The sequence below is a fragment of the Malaclemys terrapin genome, chromosome 9, assembly GCF_027887155.1.
Source record: "Malaclemys terrapin pileata isolate rMalTer1 chromosome 9, rMalTer1.hap1, whole genome shotgun sequence".
Lineage (NCBI taxonomy): Eukaryota > Metazoa > Chordata > Testudines > Emydidae > Malaclemys > Malaclemys terrapin.
The window spans coordinates 24,230,938-24,251,569 of NC_071513.1; the positions used below are offsets into that span (position 1 = coordinate 24,230,938).

Consider the following 20,632-nt stretch of genomic DNA (forward strand, 5'->3'; position numbering starts at 1 on the left):
AGGAGAGCCCCTATAATGCATCTCCTAGGCACCTTATTTATTTGCTGTGCTTCACACTCACTTTCTACTGCAGTGACTCTCTTACGCCAGGAGGCCGTGTGTTCTTTTTAGTGAGTTGCTCCAGGAGAGAACGCTTCCTCCGTCCAGAGGCAGCATTTAAGAGCTTGAAATGGTTAAGCTACACGCACGTACATACGTTATTGCTCTCACTTTCTCCCTTACTCCCACCCCTGCTATTTAAACGGTTCAGCCCCCTGACTGCACAAGCTGTAGATATCCCATTCGTTCCTAGGACCGAACTAGGTGGCGCTCAGTGCAAATGAGGTCAGCAAGGGCAGATTTTATTAGTGGAGTACCGTAGGCCTGGGTGTAAGGGAACACAGATCTCCAGCTTACTGCCTGCAGGAAGGAATTTGGGTTGGGAACCCTCCCATCTCCGGTGCATGGTGCTCAGGCTGGCTGCAGGAGCGGATGAAGGGGGATGGTGGTCATTCTTTTTTTATTTTCTTCCTTTAATCGGCAATTTCCAATGAACAAAACCCGGATTAACAATTTCAGCCATGGTGAGTCTGTTTGTGTCTGAGCTTTGCATGTCCACCCCTGTAAAAGATTTCCGTGTGCAAGTCGGCTTTACAGGGGAAGGTGGAAGTAGTTTGTAAAATGAACCTTTTTGCTGCAAAAGGGATTTTAGAAAACAGTATTTCCTCGTGCAGCTTGTTAGTTTGTTTGGGGGGGGGGTTATATTGTGGTGTAGGGGAAGGATTTGGAGATTTAATTCCTTTCTATGTTGAGATTTTCCATTTAAAAAAAAAAAACAATTTTACTTTTCGTGAAACAAGTTGCAGCTGCTGCCTTGAAAGGTGATTTCCTCCACCTCATGTTCTGTTTTGAGAGAGGGACCGCAGTCAGTCCGTTTGCTGCTGTACCAGATGTGAGTCCTGAAAAGCATTGATAAGCTGAGGCACTAAAATTTAGGGTGTGGGTGTGGGAGCAACAGAACATAGTCCAACGACAGTTACATTGTGTGTCGTTTTCATCTGCACTCCAGGCATAGTAACACTCTCTAGCCCTTTTCATATTTGGTCTTATTTCTCACACAGTCAACCCAACGGATAAAAGTTCTCTTGACTCCTTCGCATGCCAGCTCTACTAAACTTTTATTGCTTCCTGTGCGCATGCCAATATGCCTTTCTGTGCTTTCCGACCCTCCACCTTCCCTCCTGCAGAGGGAGCGGGTAGGGACAGGAGCTGGGGTTGGCAGGAAGCCTTAGAAATAACTGACATGCCAACCATGCCATAGATGAATTCTGTAGCCTGGGAAGATTTTTTTTTTTTTTAAACTTCTCTTTTGGAGAGAGAGCGAGAGATGGAGTTATGGGGGCAGGATGCTAGGAGGGAAAAGGATTCATTTGTACTCCGTGCAAATGAGAATTGCTGTGCCAGTGAGAATTATGCAGCTGTATTAATGACAAATGCAGTAATAAGGCTGATGGTATTCGAACGAAGTGGGTGCGTTGAGAGGATTGCAAGAGAAGACAGATGATTATTTATTAATTCCATAGTGCAGCAGGTAGACAATGGCCTTTCAGATTGAAGGAAGTCAGGGCCCCGGCACAGGGACCGTACAATCCTTTCACGGGAGCTTCTCCTACAAACGCTTATACTGTACACATGAGTAACTTTACTCATTTGAGTAGTGCCATTGACTACATTTGGCTTCTTATATGAGCAAAGTTACTTTCATGTGTAAGTGTTTTCAAGGTCACGTCCTGATTTATACACAAAACACAACAAGTGAAAATAACACATAAAAGAGGCAGAGCGTAATGAGGTGCCTAGGGTGACCAGATGTCTCGATTTTATAGGGACAGTCCCAATTTTGGGGTCTTTTTCTTATATAGGCTCCTATTATCCCCTCACCCCCGTCCTGATTTTTCACATTTGCTGTCTGGTCACCCTAGAGGTGCCAAAATAAAAAGGGAGATGAAATCTCTTTTGTGAATCTCCCTCCATCCATGTATTAGGGTTTTAATCATCTCAATTGTCCAATTATCTGAATTGTCCTGTCACATTTACTTCTTAGGCCTGGTCTACACTTAAAATTTAGGTCAGCATAGCTACAGAGCTCAGGGATCTATATCGACCCAACCGCTGGGGTAGACATAGGTAGGTCAATGGAAGAATACGTCTGCCATCCTAGCTGCCATTGCTCAGGGAGGTAGAGTATCTACAGCAACAGCAAAAACCCTACCATAGCTGTCATCTGTGTCTTCACTACAGGTTATTGCCGGCATAGCTACAATTCTGCTATGCTGCTAGTCTCCATCGTGTAGACATGGCCTCTGTTGCTCATTGCTTAATTTAGCTTTTATTCATTTTTGACACTTTGCTTTCTAGCCCTCTCCCAATCATCCATGGAAGGGTAGGGGGATCCCACGAGCTGAGACTAGCAATGGGATGCTAACAGAAATAACTGATCGAAAGACTGACAGCGTGTTCACTGCAGCAAACCCAGGGTTACAGCAAAGGCAGTAATGTGCAACATTAGAGCTAAGAATCTGTTTTGGAGCAACTTTAAAATATCAACCGCAAATGCTGTGGAATTGGCTGATTTCCCAGACAATATAACACAACCTTCCATCAGGCCAAAGCCTCCTAGAGCTCTTAGAGTGGATACAAAATTAAGACTCACTGCTAGTGAAAGGCACAGTCTACTGTGTTGCTCCCCTCTGGGGAATAAAATCACTTCTACTCTCAAAATTTTCAGCTGGCAGACTGACAGACTCTCTCCACCCCCCCCCCCCCACACACACACAAAGAGCTCACTTGATCTTGATGGGATTGATGTCCTAGAACTTGTCTACATGTACAGCGATGCAGCTACGCTGCTGTAGCGCTTTAGTGGAGACACTACTATGCCAATGGGAGAGCTTCTGCTGTTGGTGTAGTTAATCCAGCTCCAGGAGAGGTGGTAGCTATGTTGACACAGGAGAAGCTCTCCCATTGACATAGTGCTGTCTACACCAGGAGTTAGGTCGGTATAACTACGTTGCTCATGGGGTGGCTTTTCACACCCCTGAGCGATGTAGTCAAACCAATGTACATTTGTAGTGTAGACCTGGCCTAAATCTCTGCAGAATTGGAGCCTAAATTTGTTCATACACCTAGCTTCCAATGTACCAGGTGTGATAGTCAGATGGGGCTAATGGATGAGGCAAGGTTTGGGCAAAGTAAGTGCCTGTCTGGGCTACTGGCTGACAGCTCACTGGAAGTGGTGGAGGTGGATTTAGAATTACATTTTAGGGCTTGTCTATGTGAATAATTAACTCATAGCAATCTCAGGTGTGATTCTATGTTGCACTAGCTTGCAGCAAACTAACTGTCCATATGGACCCTGCTGGTGCTCATTAACAGTTAAGTAATGTGCAATGTTCTAGTCCTGTTTGAAAGAGGACTACATTAGAACCTCAGAATTATGAACACCTTGGGAATGGACGCTGTTTGTAACTCTGAAATGTTCGTAACTCTGAACGTTACGGTTCTTCTTTCAAAAGTTTACAACTGAACATTGACCTAATACAGCTTTGAAACATTACTATGCAGAAAATGCTGCTTTTAACCATCTTAATTTAAATGAAACAAGCACCAAAACAGTTTCTGTACCTTGTCAAGTCTTTTTTTTAAAAACTCTGGGGTTTTTTAGTCGTTTGTTTAACAAGTACTGTACTGTGTTTGCTTTTTTTAGTTTTGTCTCTGCTGCTGCCTGATTGTGTATTTCCGGTTCCGAATGAGGTGTGTGGTTGACGAGTCAATTTGTAACTTTGGTGTTTGTAAATCTGACGTTCTACTGTAGATCAAAGTGCATTAACAGTGTCATCGGTGTCCACACAGACAGTTAGTCTGCAGCAGGCTAGTGCAAGGTAGATTCCCACTCCTGCTTGCTGTGAATTTAGGATTGCCAAGTTTCTACCCGCACAAAATCGAATACCCTTGCCCCGCCCCTCTTCCGAGGACACGCCCCTGCTCACTCTATCCCCCGCTCCCTCTGTCAATCTTTCTCCCCACCCTCACTTGCTCATTTTCACCAGGCTGGCTCAGGGGGTTGGGGTGCGGGAGGGGGTGAGGGCTCCAGCTGGGGGTGCAGACTCCGAGGTGGGACCAGAAATGAGGAGTTCAGGGTGCAGGAGGGGGCTCTGGGTTGGGATTGAGCGGTTCGGAGGGTGGGAGGGAGATTAGGGCTGGGGCAGAGGGTTTGGCCATGGGAGGTGGTCGGGGGTGCAGGCTTGGGGCGGTGCTTATCTCAAGCATCTCTGGAAGCAGTGGCATGTCCCCTCTCTGGCTCCTACACAGTGGTGCGGCCAAGCGGCTCCGTGTGCTGCCCCATCTGCAGTCGTCGCCCCCGCAGCTCCCATTGGTCGCAATTCCCGGCCAATGGGAGCTGCAGAGCTGACACTTGGGGCGAAGCAGCGTGCGTAGCCCCCTGGCTGCCCCTACGCGTAGGAGCCGGAGGGGGGACATGCTGCGGCTTCCGGGAACTGCATGGCAGGCAGGAAGCCTGCCTTAGCTCCATTGCGCTGCCGACTGAACTTTTAACAGCCCGGTCGGTGGTGCTGACCGGAGCTGCCAGGGTACCTTTTCGACCAGGCATTCCAGTCGAAAACCAGACACCGGGCAACCCTGTGTGAACTAAATGTTCATAGAGACAAACCCTCAGTATCTGAAGTGCAGGGATGGCGAGGTGGAGAGGAGGCAGATGGTTCCAGGGAGCTGGAGAACGATTTGGAATTGTCATTCTTTAGTGGCAGCACATTTTTTTAAAAAAGGCGGGGAAATCTGCTCTTCAGGTCTGAAGCCTAAAGTAACATCTTGTGCCTCTGCTGGGAAATCAGCTTCCACTGCTCCTGGATAGTGTGTCTAGGCAGCAGTTTTCATATATGGGACGTCCGCTTGTGCCGGCAATACTGTAGAAAGCATATTGACTAGATGGAATCCGGTTAACCATGCTGGCATTTAAGGCGTTTTAAGTTCGCAGCTGGTTATGACAAATAGTGATCTGGGTTTTCAGCTCTTCTGAACCAAGGTCCAACTCCCATTGAAGTTAGTTGGAGTCTTTACATTACTTACCTAGAAAATGGATTGTTTTACAGTTCTGCAAAAAGGTTGCAACGCATTCTCTCCTAGTAACAAACACTGACATTTCTAAATAATTAACAAATACTTAAAAATTGAGGGAAATAGCAAGTTATTATTTTTCAATGTCTGGATTTAAGAATTTTTGAGAATGTGTCTGATTTTCAATGGCACTGAGAAAAGCCAGTAGGTTTTTAGTACAGCAAGGAAACTTCAAACCGTATGTAGAGTTGATAAGAAGGCTGGTTCTGCTGATGCCAGAGCAGCCGAAAATACCACATTACAGAGAGGAAAGCAGTTCTGTGCAATGACTACTGGCCAAAATCAGAGCTGCCACCCATTTAGACTTTTTAGCAAAATAATTTTCCTGGATCTGGACGGCTTTGTATGATGGTCACTGTCCTGCCTTCACATAGGGTTCAGTAATGCTCTCTGGCAAAAATGGCACCCATAATTCACCACTGGTGCAGGCCCACTGGTTGTAGCCATGTTGGGAGCATTAGTGTGAACAAGACTCACAGGTGTTATTTCCAGTGTGTGGTCTATTAGTTCTCTGAGCATTAAAATTTCCTGCCCCTTGTCTACACTATGGCTTCCACTGTTGCTAGAGGTGGTGGTGAGTTTTGGGTCCCATTTTTTGGCCAACATAGAGAAGGTGATTGTATGGTGGCCAAGATACAATGCTGCATCCTCTCACCATCAAAGTGCCTACAGTGCAAGCATCTCAGCATTGAGATGAGCAGACTGGCCCATGGCTGACTTGAGTTCAGATTAAGGTGGGTTGCCTTAGTCCAAACAAAGTGTTTTTGTCATCAGTAGGACGATTAACAGGAAAGTGATGGAGCAATCCCAGAGGGGGTGGGATATATACATTTGTTTTGTGTAGCATCTGAGTAGTTGGTTTTGTTTTGTGCCTTTAATCTCTGTAATTAAAGCACCCACCTTCCACTGTATTAAAAGCTATAGAAATTAGTTAAATATATCAATACTTTAATGGCTGTGTGGTTACCTAGGAGCATTGAGTAGGGAGAGATACACATCTGCTCACTCACATAGTAAAGTAACTGCTGCAATCCAAAGTGTGTGTTCATGCTTTCCTTTGTGTGTGATCTTTAAGGGAGGCGGACTGACAGAGGTACTGCTGTTCCTTAACCATTAAGAAGAAGGTACCCCGAGTTACCCAACATCACTTCCACTTTGAAAGAATCTGCTCTTTGGGTCAGCTCTGTAAACATTGCCTATAATTTTGCACCTGCAGTAACGTGTCCACCATTGGGTTGTAGCTTCAAATGCCAGAACATAGATATCTAACTACCTAACAGTGGCTCCAGATTGGGTGCTAAGAAGTCGAAATGCTGCCATTTGTGCCTGTGATTGCCTATGCTGACACTGATTATTGGTGCAACATTATGTGGGGGTAGGGGCGGGGAAGGGTAGAAATTAAAGGCCATTTTGAAAAGCAGCTGTCCTTTATGTCTAGCCAACTGTGTGGCAGAAGTTTTGTTAAAGTTCCTGTTTCTGTAGATTGCACTGGAGTGTCTTGGTGTTTTAGCTTGTTATGGGTTTATGAACTGGAAATAGGAACTTCCCTTCACATTTGAAGGTTGTTTTTTATCCTTATATTCCCAACACTTACTCCCAAGCCCCCTCACAAATTAGCTTCCAGCATTTCTACCAAAACCTGTTTCAGTGTGCAGCGGAGTTTCTGGGGATTCTTGGAATCTGTGTGGTTACCACTCAGAGCAGAACTTGAACTGTTTGTGCACATCTGTGTCCGTTTCCCTCTGGTTGGTTTGTGTGTTTGTGCTTCACTTCACTTTGAGAGCCTACAGGCTGGAGGGGGTCAAGGTAGGTGGGCTACTCTTCTCTTCTGAGACACAAATGCAGCAAGTTGTGTGAGTTCTAGGTTAGTCCCAGCTGGATGTTTTGTCTGGCCAAACACATTTTGAAACTCATTTTATTTTTATTGAAAGATTCAATATGACTTCTTTAAAAAGAGCCTGACTGACTACGTGGAGCAAATGTAGCAATAGTATAAGAGTCAGGAAGAGAATAGCTTAAAGTGTGCAGAAGAAAAACAGGTTTCAGTGGTAGCTGTGTTAGTCTGTATCAGCAAAAAAAATGAGGAGTCCTTGTGGCGCCTTAGAGACTAACAAATTTAGTTGGGCATAAGCTTTCGTGGGAAAGCTTATGCCCAACTAAATTTGTTAGTCTCTAAGGTGCCACAAGGATTCCTTGTTTTTTTTAGAAGAAAAACAGTAACTTGGCATCCCAAAATCTAGATCCAGGCAAATGTAACCATCCCATGATGCAGGAGGTGGATGATCCTGCCAAACCAAAGCTCAGAGGGCCTCCAATACTATTAGTTTGCCTTGCCAGCTCCTTGTCCCAAGCACCATGGTGGGCAAGTTGCCCTGGTCCTTTGGGCCTCCCGTCCTCAAAAAAGAGCTGAGGTTTGAGTTGACTGTCGCATCCTTGGGTCAAGGGGGGAGGCGTCTGTGTTGTCTCCCTGGCACAGCACTTCATATATCTCAATCAGAAAAGCTGGTGAAATGCAGGTGGGGGAGGAGGAAAGAATGGTTGATTGGCGTCTTGCCTGCTGTATGCCCTGTCTTATTTTTTCCCATTAGCACCCTTCATGCTCCCTTGTTTCCGCCAGACATGTGTTATGCAGCTGCAAAGTTTAAATATGTCACATTTAACCCCTGAGCAACCACCACGCTCTTGCTATCAGGTGCAAGCTGAGGGTCATGAGAGGAAGCATCCTGCTGTGGCCAAGGAGGAGTAAAAGAGCTAAAATGCAGAGCAGGGCGGAAATGTGTGTGGGGGACATGTGTATATAATTACCTGTGATGGAGGGACCGCATAGAATTTCGTCCTACGCACAAACACATGTGATCTACCCCTGCTAAATGCATGTCTGGCTAGGTCTGTCCTTGTCCACTATATGTTCCCGATTGTAAAGCCAAAGCACAGAGAGAAGCAGACACAACCCCCCTGCTGCTGTAAACTCCATCGGCCTGACTGGCCACTTCCTCCTTCATTTAGCTAGTAAACAAGAAGGCTAAAGATAACTGCAGTTACGCGAAAGCCTAGTGGAAGGCAGCCCACAGCTGTCCGTCTCTGTCTTTCCCCTCAAAGCAGGCCTTCTGCAGCCCCTCTAATCTGAGCCTGCGGTGCTGCCATATACTCAAAGCTGCAACAGTTTGGTTGATTGAAGTAATCCCATGATCTTCAGTGCAGCATAAAGTGAGCAGTGGCTTCTCTCAAGGTGAATATCAAGATATATTGGCCCAGTGAGGCAAATGTTGAAAGAGGAGGAGCTGGACATCAGTTTTCCCCCTCTATGAAATGGGAAGAATCGCATGTATCCACCTCTCAAAGGTCTAGAGTGTGACCTAATTTATTTGGGGGCCAGTTCTGCCCTTGAAAAAAGATACTTGCAATTCCCATTAAAGTCAATGGGAGCTGCACACATGAATGTAAATCTGGCCCTTATGTTTTAAAAGGCTGTTGAGACCCATCAGTGTAAGACATTCTAGATGTTCAAAGGACTATATTTAAAGTCTAATGCATCATTAGGGTTGAGATTTTAAACACACAAGGTGGGAAAGCTTAAGTTATGGCAGTGCGGCTGCACACAACAGGGCAGAAGTTGGCCTTTCGGCCCATAGTTATATATTTCTGCATATCGCATAGTCTTCACTCCTGTACCTCTCTATAGTGGCACTGTGACTTCAGTGCTTGTAAAATACAAGGTGTAACTTCTGCTTTTAGTATTGAATTTCCTTTGCTTTTAAGAGAGGAAGAAAGAGAAGAGCGACTGACAGCAGCTCACTGAATAGCCCAGCGTTGAAATAAAAGCTTCAGTGAATGGAGCCACAGATGCGTGCCTGGGCGTGTGGAGGAAATAGTACCCTGTGCATAGGCCGAATGGCATTTCTAAACCGAATTTCTTCAGAGTCTAGCACTGAGCACTCTCCAGCCTCCGAGCCTGTTAGGTACCTTACTGAATCTTCACAACCCTGCTGGGAAGTAGAGGGATGTTGTTATCCCCATTTTACAGATGAGGAGACTAATGCAGAGAGGGTGCAGTGAGATTTTTTTTTTTACGTCTAATGTCCGTGCTTACAAGATTGAACAGGGCAAGGAACCTACAAAGGCTTGTGTGGGACAGAGGTAACTAAGGGAGATGCCCTTGGAACTGAGAGGAGACATGAGGGGGACAAAAGAAGAAAATGGCAGGAGCCTACACATAGTCATTCAACAGACACTTCAAGAAAAGAACTGAGCGCCTGCAAAGTCTAGGGGGCGCTTGTGGATTGCAGGTGACTGGGAGTAAGCAAGCACCTTGTCCTGTCTGGAAAGTTTGTTTTGATAATAGAACAGCAGCTTGTTAGCTTGTCAGGGCCCTTCATTCCACTCCTCTCTCTGTACTGAGGAGAGCTTGCTAACTATATGAGAGTCCTGCAAGTTCTCTGAGCCTATACCTGCCAGAGCCCAGGAACAGGGCACCATTTGAGGTGGGGGTGGGGTATCTTAGACCTCTGCTCTTCTTGTCCCTACACATTCATTTGGTGCTTGTCTTCTATAACTGGGGAGTCTCTGGCTTACTGAAAAACAAAGAGCTGGAAATCAAGCAACCCCTCCTTCTTCCCCCAGTGGATTTGCAGAGGAGAAAGACTAGTGCCTTGACCGGGTTTGCAAGATCAGAGAGGGTGGACTGGACCGGACTATTAGTCTGGTCTGACTGCACTTCAGAGAGAGCAGTATCCATCCCTCCACCGCTGGAACTAGTGTAGATGCGATCTGGGACCTTATTGAAAGATGTTGGGGAAGAAATAAGGGTCTCCTGGAGGGAGGGACCTCCCTCGCCTTCCCAAAAGATGACACTGCCTATCACATGTACACACACATGCACAACCAGGCACATGTACACACAACACACTCGCCTGTATTTAAATAGCTCTTGTCCTCAGCTGACTCAGAGCATTCCTTCCTCCAAATCACTCTTCTTGTTTATCCTTCACTGTACAGTAAATGTCTGGGATGTAAACAGGAAAGTGATCCATTTCTTAAGCTGTGCAACTGTCTAAATTGGTTCTGTCATTGACTGGTGAACTCTCCTCTGCTACAGCTCCAGTTCCCAGCCAGGCCCCAAATCGTGGCTGCTCCCTGTTGACTTTCTGCCTGCCAGTGTTTTAGATTCCCAAGGGTTCCTCAATTGTGACAGAATCAGTGCTGTTAAAATTAGACAGACTATTTCAGGATTTGAATGTGGTGGAGGCATTTGAACAATCCCTTGTTGGCAGTGCAGCAGGGTGCAGTTTCCAAAGCTTGCAAGCCCTTGTAACGGTGTGAAGGTTAATTATGGAAACCCACCGCATCTGGGACAGTGTCCAGTGGAGTTTCTTACTCTTGTCTCCATACTCTATCTGTGCTTGTGGCTGTTAAAGTTTATGAGGTTGGCTGATTGTATTGGGAGTTACATGAATAGACCAAATCAATTACTATTTATCAGTGACGTGTGCCGAACCGTGGAGGCTCGGATTCAGATGTGGCTGGTGAATGCTACTGGGATACAGGATGTAAAAACTTGGCACACCTCTCCCATTCTAAAAAACTGCTCCTCACACCACATGTTCGTATGAGAAATGGGTCCAGAGCAAAACTCAGAGCTGGGTTTCCCAACCCTAAGATGGCTAGCGGTGAGAGCATAGGGCGGGAGCATGGCTGGAAGCCTCTAGTGTTGGAATATCACTATTCACTTGCTTAATGTTACATGTCTTTGAGGGTCAGGGACGGAATAATTCCATTTGCTTTGCTTCCTCTGCAAGTCTTGGTGTGAGCAGGAGTCATAGGAGCTGATTCCCCTCTCCCTTACACTGGTGTAAATCAAGAGTAACTCCATAGACCTCAGTAGAATAACACTGGTGTGAGAGAGAGGAGAATCAGGCCTGCAGAATAGTATCACAGAATTATAGAAAATGAAACTGGAAAGCACAGGGATGGTTGTTTTTTTTAACAAGTGGGCTGGGTTAACTAACCTAAGCTAAGCTCCACATTCCACCGATGAGAAGCAGGTGAACTCAGTTTACCCAAGTTTTACCCACAACGACACTACTGCTGAAAAACACCTATTTAAACAGTAAAAAGAAGAACAGGAGTACTTGTGGCACCTTAGAGACTAACAAATTTATTAGAGCATAAGCTTTCGTGGACTACAGCCCACTTCTTCGGGAAGTGGGCTGTAGTCCACGAAAGCTTATGCTCTAATAAATTTGTTAGTCTCTAAGGTGCCACAAGTACTCCTGTTCTTCTTTTTGCGGATACAGACTAACACGGCTGTTACTCTGAAACTTATTTAAACAGTATATTTTCCATACCCAGAGGCCAACATGGGATTGTTCCTAATGGTATGTTCTGCACTGCTTTTCTCCAGCTTACTTTTATAGATCTATATTTATCATCAATATCAAGGAGAGAGATGAGTGCATTCTACACTTAATAGGCCAAATTGTGTTCTTCCTTACACCTGTGCAATCTGATTCTAGCGTCAAATTCAATGAGGTTGTAGCAGCATCAGTGAGAGCAGAGCTAGGCATCACAGGCAAAATTCATCCCTGCTGTAACTCCAGTACAGTTACAACAGGGATGAATCTGGCCCAATATGTTTAGCATAAGTAGGGATCCAAGTCCTATGTGTAAAATTGCTATTTCAGAGCCCAGTCCTCTTAAGAAACAGATGTGTTCTCCATGGCCCAGCGAACATACCAGACTTTTCTGTCGGTTCCATAATAAATAGGAAGGCGTTTACGTTTACAGACTAGGGAGAGAAATTAAGTTCCACTTCTGCATATTTAACTTATTATGCAATAGTTTATTTTAAACCAGGATGGAAACAAAACCCACACCAAAGTGCTGCACATGCTAACGCCAGAGCTTAGATGGAGTCTAATAGAAAGAGCCTGCATTCCCCCTCGCATCTGCCCAGCATCTTATTTCATAGCTTTCCATGATGGGCATCTTTGTGATGTGGTTTGTTTTTCACGCACTAATTGCCTGTGTGAGACGTTTTTTTATGGGGAATTTGGAAACTTGCTCTGAAATTCTGGAACCCTGGTTGTATTGTTTTGTTTTGAAGGGGAGGTGCGGAGTTGGAGCTTTGGGAAATGGTTTTCTAGCTGTAATTAAATCTGCCTCCACTGTTTGTGGCTTGCTGGTTTTAGACCTGTCCACATTTTGTTGTACCCCACTGGGTTTTGTAGCTCTCTCTCTGTTACAAGGCTTAACTGAGCAGTCATTAATGGCGTGGGGTTTTCCACGATCCCTTAAAACACTGAGGGAGAGATTCTGTCCCCTGCTCTGGCCCCTATTTGCCACTTTAGCTGGTGTTTAGGGGCCCTAAAGGTGCCCAAAGTGACTAGAGAAGAATTGCCTCAGCCCAAACACAGCTTAGGCAAGGCCTGCCTAATTAGTCCTGCACTTCTCTTCCTGTAAGCGCCAACGTAAAGTGCATGTTGGGAGTGGGGTATGTGTGTGCGTCTCTATCACCCCTGGCATTACAGAGTTACAGCCGAGAGACTGCCCTGGTAGGCTGCTATAATTTTGAGCAACCTCTGTGGCTGTTCTAGTTTCTGTGTGGGACACGTCGGCCTACAGCTGCCCAGAATCCAGAGGGGGCAAAGGTGATTTAAAGCCATCTTTGCCCCATTCTCCTCTTGGGTTTTCACCTTATGTGCTGCAGCTCCAAAAGGCGTAGAACTGGACCTTACATTTCACATTGCCTCTCCAAGAGAAGGCTGAAGGGCGAGGGGTGATCAGATTGTTCTGCACACTCAGTGTATTTTCTCTTTGCAATTCAAGTGCATGTGTTCAGATATCTGCTGTCATGGCCAGCCCGCCAAGGATTGAACTGAGGACCTCCAGAGTTAAATGGGTGAGCTACTACAGCTCGAGCTAAATACCGAAGTTCTGTGGCTGTGGATGCAACAGGCTCAGGCTCAGAGACCTGTCACACACATTCGTCAGTGGGTTACATCAACATAAATTTCCCATTTACAAAAAAAAAAACCAACAACAAGCAGTCTGCATTACTGATAACCATAGTGATTATGATGGAGTTTCTAAGGTCATTTATGTTGCATTTGAGGAGTAATTTCTGCACTTTCAGTAGTGAAACTAGAGTAAATTTCACGTTATTTCTAGTCAGTTTCCCTTTATGAAGCTCATTCAGTAGCTTGGTGCTGTTGTGTTGGGGTTCCCAACATGGCAGCGGGGAAAATTAAAAATAGAACTTCTATTATTTAATTGAAATTAAAAAGGTACCAAGAAAACACAAACGGGGCTAAATCCTGGCGTCGTCTTACACCATCTTAACATGTTATTTGTTGTTTATTGTTCATGTTGGATTCTCAGGAAAGGAGGTTTCGGGGGAATGTTTTTATTTGACAATTCCATCAACAACATGATGAATGAAACCGGATCCAGTGTCTGACACCGAGAACTCTGGTCTCCATGTGTCTCTCTAGCCTGCTTCCTGTTGGGAACCAATAGAAGGCACTGTGCCACAGTTCAGCCTGAACAGTATGCAAAATATAGAGAGATTCTGCATCGAGAAGTCTGGGATATGGACTCATAGAAAATGGGACACATTGGGAATCATAGAAATGGGGTACTTTGCATGACTTTTTCTCTCTTAAATCATAACCTCATTTCTTCTGGGTCTTGTGGAAGAAGTGGATATTTTAGAGAGACTGGAAGAGGGGGTGTTGGGCTGGTGAGCTGGGATGGGAAGGGTATTTACTCAGGCAGTAATGGCTCCCAATGGCTTTCTTGAAGTCCAGTGGGAGTATTCTGGTTTTACACTGGTATAATGCAGAGAAGAATTTGCCCCGTTTTGGACCTCCACTGGTGACAGTGGGCTGCTCAGCTGATCATGATTTCAAGGCCCTTGTGGAGCTTGTGATGGGTGGGGGAGAGAGAAATCTGGCTGGAAATCTCGCAGGCCGTCTCGCAATCTTTGTTGATGCTGCAGCATGCGCACCTGTGACATCTCTCTGGGTGCTGCTGTGATGTTGTTTTTCTTTGGTCAGGAGTTTGGAATCCAGTTGGGTTATTCTCGTAACTATTGTTCTACCCATTCTTCTTGCGGCTCGGAAAGATCCTTTTCAGGATTTCCGTGGGAAAGTACTTTTCATGGAAAGGGTGGGAGGGAAAGAGGAAATCAACCGCGGTCTCTTGGCCTGAACAGAAACACTTTGAAACCTTTTCGGTGCTGGGGCTGGTAGTGGCGGTGAGCTTACCATGGGTGGTTAGGCTGTTGGAGCTATGAGCCCCACGTTCCCAGTGCAGCGGATCTTGGGAACCTATTCTTAGAGGAACTATTTGGGGGAAAACAAAGGAGTCACCATTGCAGGGTGAACTGTTTAAAAGGCAGGGAGCTCCATTCCGACAACCAAGAGAAAAGGCAGATTTCCCCCTCCTCCCCCTCCTCCATCCAGTGCCATTTGGACTGACTCCAGTACAAGGGAAGGAAATGTCGCTCTCTGACTTCACGTTTCCACTGGTGATGTGAAGTATAGTTCATTTGGATCCCAGATCTACCAAGTGAGCGCATGCCGTTCGCTGCCTTTCTGGAGGGGCAGGTGGGAACCCTCCTCTGTCTGCCGAGAATCCTTTGATTCCACGTCCTTTCCCTTGCCCGCCATCTGCAGCTTGAATAGCCTTTGAAGGAAACACCGTAGTGTGGCTGTTTTTGCTCCTGCGAGGCCCAGAGGTTGCATGGATGGTTGATCAGACCTGCTCGGCGTCAGTTCTGCAATGCTGTTTTATCAGTTCAATCTGTCTACTGTAAGGGGTAAGCTCAGCACAGCAATGTGTGCTCAAAAATGATCACAAAACTCCCTTTGTGGCTCCTGTTTGTTTCTTGGCTTTTCTCTTGGGAAGTTTTCTCAGCCCGGTCAGTTCTGTTTTAAAAAAAAATAATAATAAAGATCCAGGGTCTTGTTTGGTGACCAGCGTGGAGTTTGGAGAGTCTCATTCTTGTTTTTGGTAGAGAGGTATTACCATCACAAAAACTGCCACTTTTATTGGCCTCCTTAATGGGTCGCAGACTGAACTCCCCTTTCATTTCTAGTAGGGGTCCCTTCCAGGTCAGAGTAAGGCATGTTGGGTGAGGAGGTGTGTGGGCCGCAGCTGTTCTGCGGATGGAAGAGAGATTCATTCTCCAGGGCTGTCAACCTGGCAACTTTGATTTGACAGAAGATAATGGAGCATGGGTATTTTCCTGCATCTGCGTTACAACATTCACATTTTTAAAAAGCATTCCCCCTGCAATGGAAGGAGGTGAAACGTCTTTTATTTTGTGATTCTGGATGGAATGTGCAGTGGGGCAGGCGAGGGTTCATGTTGGTAGGGTCTTTGGAGCATGATTTGTGTTTAACTGGGAATGACCTGATGGCTTTCCTCCCAATGCTTGTGCTCAGCTAAGCACGGTGCCCTTAAGTTGCCAGTAAATGTTTTCTCCTTTTTAAACAGGACATAAAATACTGATTTACTCTCCTCCCTAAGATCTGGAAATACCTCCAGTGCAAGAAGGGGGAGCAGAAGTCACACCGCATGGTCCTTATGAGTGATCAGAAAACAGTGATCCCTTCTATCAGGCTTCTCTGAGCTCTTTATAGTTTACATACGGTGCACTTTGCTCTGTGCTGCTGTTCCAAGCCTCCTGTGTTATACAGTTTATGACAGCGTGATATGGGTTGGAGGAGACAAACACACACATATGTGCACATTTTCCAAAGTAACTTTCCCTGAATTAAAATGACAACTACTTTCCAAAGTAACTTAATCTTAATCAGTTGGACCTGAGTGCCAAAATTTAGATCTGGATTTACATTTTTGGATTTTGACTCTTTCAGAATTCAGGTGGATTCAGATCCAAGGTTTTGGTTCGGGCCAATGTAGAGTTAAGGGCAGCTGCAAAATTTGGATCCAGATCTAGAATGATATTCCAAACCTTTTTTCCCAAAGCCTGGAGGCATTTGGTCCCAGGTTTTAGCTCAGTCCTATCTCTAAGTGAAATCTTTATTTTGTGCTTTTTTCCATTGCTCTGAGTCTCTAATAAATGTATTGAGTGCTCCTGACAGGGGCTGTTGATGTCATTGGGGGTGCTTCCTTCCAAGACGCTCTTGCCTGAACCGGCCATATGTCCATCTATAGGACAGCAGAGCCGCTGTTAAGGGGAAAGTGGGCAAGGAAGAATCTGTGTGAATTTACAGTAGGCTTTTCTCTCTTGTAAAATACGTTGGTCATGATCATAAACTTTAATCTTGCCTAGCAGTTGGATGGCTGCTGACATCAGACAACAGCTTCCCTCAGCTGCATGGGATTGTGGCTGACAACCTCAGGTTCTGAAAGTTCTAGAAATTTCCTAGAAAACAAAGTGTCGGCTGTTCTATTGCCAACCCCCAGGGGATTTTCAAGCCACGTATAAGTAAATACCCGTAGCTCTGTCAGTAATTCAGAGCTGGGCCCCTTACTAAGTTTTGCAAGAACCTCGTTGCTGTCCTGATTTCTGTTTCACAAACACTCTCTGGCTGGTTGCCGGCAGTCCTCTGAGGTATTGCCCTGTGGCCTAATTTTCATGTTTGCTGAGTGCTCCGAATTCCCATGAAAGTCAATGGGGGCTGGGCAAATCAGACCACAGGGCAATAGCCTAGAGCAAGGACCTAGAGGACAGAGTTCATATTCTTCATACGTCTTAAAAGAGCCTGATTCTATCCCCCTTGCTCATATTAAGTAGCACCTAATTCCATGACTAGTCCCATTGATTCCAGTGGGGGTGCTAATTTAGTATGGTCCTAGACTTTCGTGGTGGAAGCCTGCAGAGGGCCTGTCAAGTGATAAGCCCCCATGAGCCCTAACTTATTTTTTTAAAGATTCTTACTTTCTCCTGGCAAAGTGTCACTCAGTTCAGTGAGTTTAGAAATCAAATATTTCAGCAGGAGATTAAAAGCATTGCTTGTGGTCAAATCCCTATGTTGCAACTCCATAGCCCGTTCCATACCCTCTCTGTGCTGATGCTAAGGGAGAATAAGTCCTGTTAAAGGACGGGAGAAGGAGACGGCATTTCTGCAGCACAGAAATGGGAACAAAGGGTGAGGCTGGCCAATGCCCCTCTCATCAAGTGCATTACTCTAATGCTAAAGGAGAATAGATCCTAGAATGGAATCCATAAAAGCTCCATTTGGGTTGCGCTCTCAGGGGTCCTGATGCGGTCTCCTTCTAACCACTTCTATCCCATGCATAGGTGCTAGCCCATGCTTGTTGAATGAGTGCTGTCAAGGGGGGATTTGTAGGTTTTACACATCCCATTTCATGTAAATATATTTACTTCGACTGGAGTGCATTTAAAAATGGGTTCAGGCCACGAAGGTTGGATTCAGTTGTAGTTCAGAAGCTCGGGAGTGTTTGGACTGGCCCAGACCCTAGTGCACGTTGCCACACTTTGGAGATAATGAAGTTGAGATCCTCAAACTAGTTCATTTGCTTTTGTTTCAGAAGTCGAGGCCAAGAAAGCTTGTGACTGGCTGCGTGCAGCAGGATTTCCTCAGTATGCACAACTTTATGAAGGTAAGTGTCCCCTCTCTCGCATTCTCTGGGTTGGGGGAGCACTGGGGGGAGAGGTAGTACTCTCATTTCTCTAAGAGCATGCCTTTGAAAACAGCACTGCACCATGTGTAGAAAGGATGCAGGTCCCACCACCCACCAGTTTGGGGTTCTAGTCCTGAGCTGTTACCCAAGAGCTGAGAGAGCCTGTGAGACGGCACTTAACTCCCAGGAGGAGAGACGACCCCCAGCACCGTCGGGCCAGTGCTTGAAGCAGTGTTGATGAGCTCCCGGTATCGTCAGCCTTGGATGGATGGAAAGAGAGGGAAAATGAGAGAATATCCAGAAGATCATCCTGTACCACATCAGGATGGGTTCTGCAGTGTGAGGCTGAGTGTAGTTGGTTGTTCAAGTCCGGAGACGTGTCTGAACAGCAGCCTTCTTCCTATGTGATCAGGGATGGCTGCAGGCTGCTACCCGAGCAGTGGCTGCTATGTTTTTGTTGTCACTGTGGTAGTGAGTGTCTGATTTTGTGCTCTGATCAATGACAACAGTGTCCCTGGCAGCTGTGCTTAGGGTCTTGGCTAGCTGGAGCCTGGGATGGGGAGTAGACCGGATGGTATAGTATGCTCAGACCATGGGGCTAGTCATTCCAGGCCTCCCCTATTCTTTCCAGTTTGGATGACCCAGAAATACCTGGTGTGTGTGTGTGTCTGTCTGTCTGTCTTAACTAGCTGCAGATGGTGACTGCAGGGGAAGTTCTCAGAGCACTGGAGCCAGCCTGAAATACTGGGGAAGAGGAAGAGATGGAGGGGGCAGTTTGCTAATTTTTGATTATATGGTACAGCTTTAAGCCTTCCGACTTGATAGAGGCCCGGAGAACTAGTCTTCTTATCGGCCTTTCTGCATTCCTAAACCTCTGCCCTTCAGGCAGCACCACTAGAATGTTCCCAGGATGCCTGACCAGCCAGCGGGGGGAGATGGGTTTGCATAGATGACAGTGCTGGCAGGTATTTTAATAAGCTCTTGCTGGAGGTGGTGATGCATGTACAGCTGAACTGGCCATGGCACCGGAGTGGGAATGAACATTTCTTTCTCACTCTGTTTAACTGTCTTTGCTGGCAAATGCCATCCCCCCACTCAGTATGCAGGAGCCAGGTTTGTGCGCGCCCTGAGTATAGCACCTCTGTGCTGGGAGCTGCATTTCTCTCTTCTGGGACCTCACAAGGAAGGATGTTTTAGGAGAGGTGGCTGAATGAATCCAGCTGACTTTCTCATGTGTTGTGTGTTTCTCAGGGCTTGTCTACACATACAGTGTGGCAGTGATGCAGCTCCACTGGTGCAGCTGTGCCACTGTAGCGCTTAGGGAAGACGCTACCTATGCCAAAGGGAGAGCTGCTCCCGTCAGCGTAGTTAATCCACCTCCCTGAGAGGCAGTAACTACGTGGATGGGAGAAGCTCTCCTGTCACATAGCACTGTCTACACCAGGAGTTCGGTCGGTAGAACTACGTCGCTCTGGGGTGAGGGTTTTACATATCCCTGAGCAACATAGTTATACAGACATACGTTTGTAGTGTAGACCAGGGCTCACAAACCCCATCTGCAAATTAACCCTTGCAGAGTGTGTTTCTGGACCCAGCTTCGTTTACTTCAAATACACGGTGAAGGCCAGTGGTCCCCATGGAGGCTGAAAAATCATAGCTTTGGCTCAGCTTAGCCTGAGGAAGGAGGAGGCTAAAACAATAGCTGGAAGCCTGGCCTCCAGGCAATGTGCAAAGCCAGCTATTGTTCAGCTGGGACACTTCCACGTGCCCCCTCCCAGCAACATAAGCACACAAAGCAAGATATTCCCTCCTTGCTGATAGCTTTACAGTTTCCAGTTTCCTCTTTGTTTCCAGTTTCTATTTTAGGGGTGACCTCTACGTGCATCCAAGTGTAAAGACTGACCAGATTTCTGGAATCTAGGCCCAGATCTGATTGCCCGTGGGCTGATGACAGCTCATGCTCAGGGAGACAAGAATTGGGTTCTAGACACTGGAGTCTGTCAAGAAACAGTCCAAACTCAGTGCTGGTCTAACAAAGCCTTCTGCAGCTTCTCTCTGCTTTCTTCTCTCTCTACTGCTTCCTGCTTCCTGTGGACTCAGCATTCCGTTCATCCCTGTGTTGCAACCTGCACTGGACGGCTTCAGTTACAACCAGGCTTTTGCCCTCGTTAATAGAGTAAAAAGTATATATGTATGTCCCCAGCAGAGCTCCCTAGAAGAGGGAAAGGAGCAGAAAATTCCATGCGGTTTACTAAGGACCTTGATATGCAGATCTAATCTACCTGGAAGGCTTGTAGATACTACAGTAATGATGTGCATTATGGAAAACCCTATGATAGATGGATGCTAGTGATAGCTGTGTTTAAAGACATGACTATCCTAAGCATGTGCTAGCTTCACTCCTTCCCCAGCCCCTGCCCGGATGCCAGCTAACGTCTCTATCCTCCGAGACTTGACTCATGACTTTTGAGTCAGGTCTGGGGGAGGCTGAGTGAGGTCCCGGAGCAGCCGTGCTGCTGTGCACATTCCAGACCACTTGCTTGAGTTAGCAGAGGGAGAGTGTCTGCCTGAGAGAGTTTGCAGCACTGCTATGAAGTCTCCCTACCCTGGCCCTTCTCACTGCTCTCCTCTTTTCCTTCCTGTGGGTGCAGATGTGAATTTGTCTTTTGAGCCAAAGCTGTGGGTGTTTTGAATGCCGATGAAAGAGGTTCAAAGCAGCCACTCTCAGCTGGGGGCCCGTCCATGCTCGCGGGCTGCAGAGGAAGCCCTGATATGTCGCATCACTGCCATGGCCACTGGATGTAAAACAACTGGCTTCTTCTCCAGAAAACAGGGGCCTTATTGT

The 20,632-nt window shown here is 46.3% G+C and overlaps 1 protein-coding gene across 5 annotated transcripts in view; it reads left to right on the forward strand.

Moving 5' to 3' along the window:
* The window catches only part of STARD8 (StAR related lipid transfer domain containing 8), a 126,367-nt gene that overhangs the window by 70,987 nt on the left and 34,748 nt on the right, over window positions 1-20,632 (forward strand). For 3 of the 5 annotated variants that reach the window (XM_054039442.1, XM_054039441.1, XM_054039445.1), the window contains one exon: window positions 17,695-17,766. In XM_054039442.1, coding sequence (XP_053895417.1) covers window positions 17,695-17,766 — 72 coding nt within the window. Of the gene's footprint in view, window positions 1-353; window positions 564-14,502; window positions 14,990-17,694; window positions 17,767-20,632 lie in introns of those variants that run through there. The other 2 variants (XM_054039443.1, XM_054039444.1) reach the window with 2 other exon arrangements.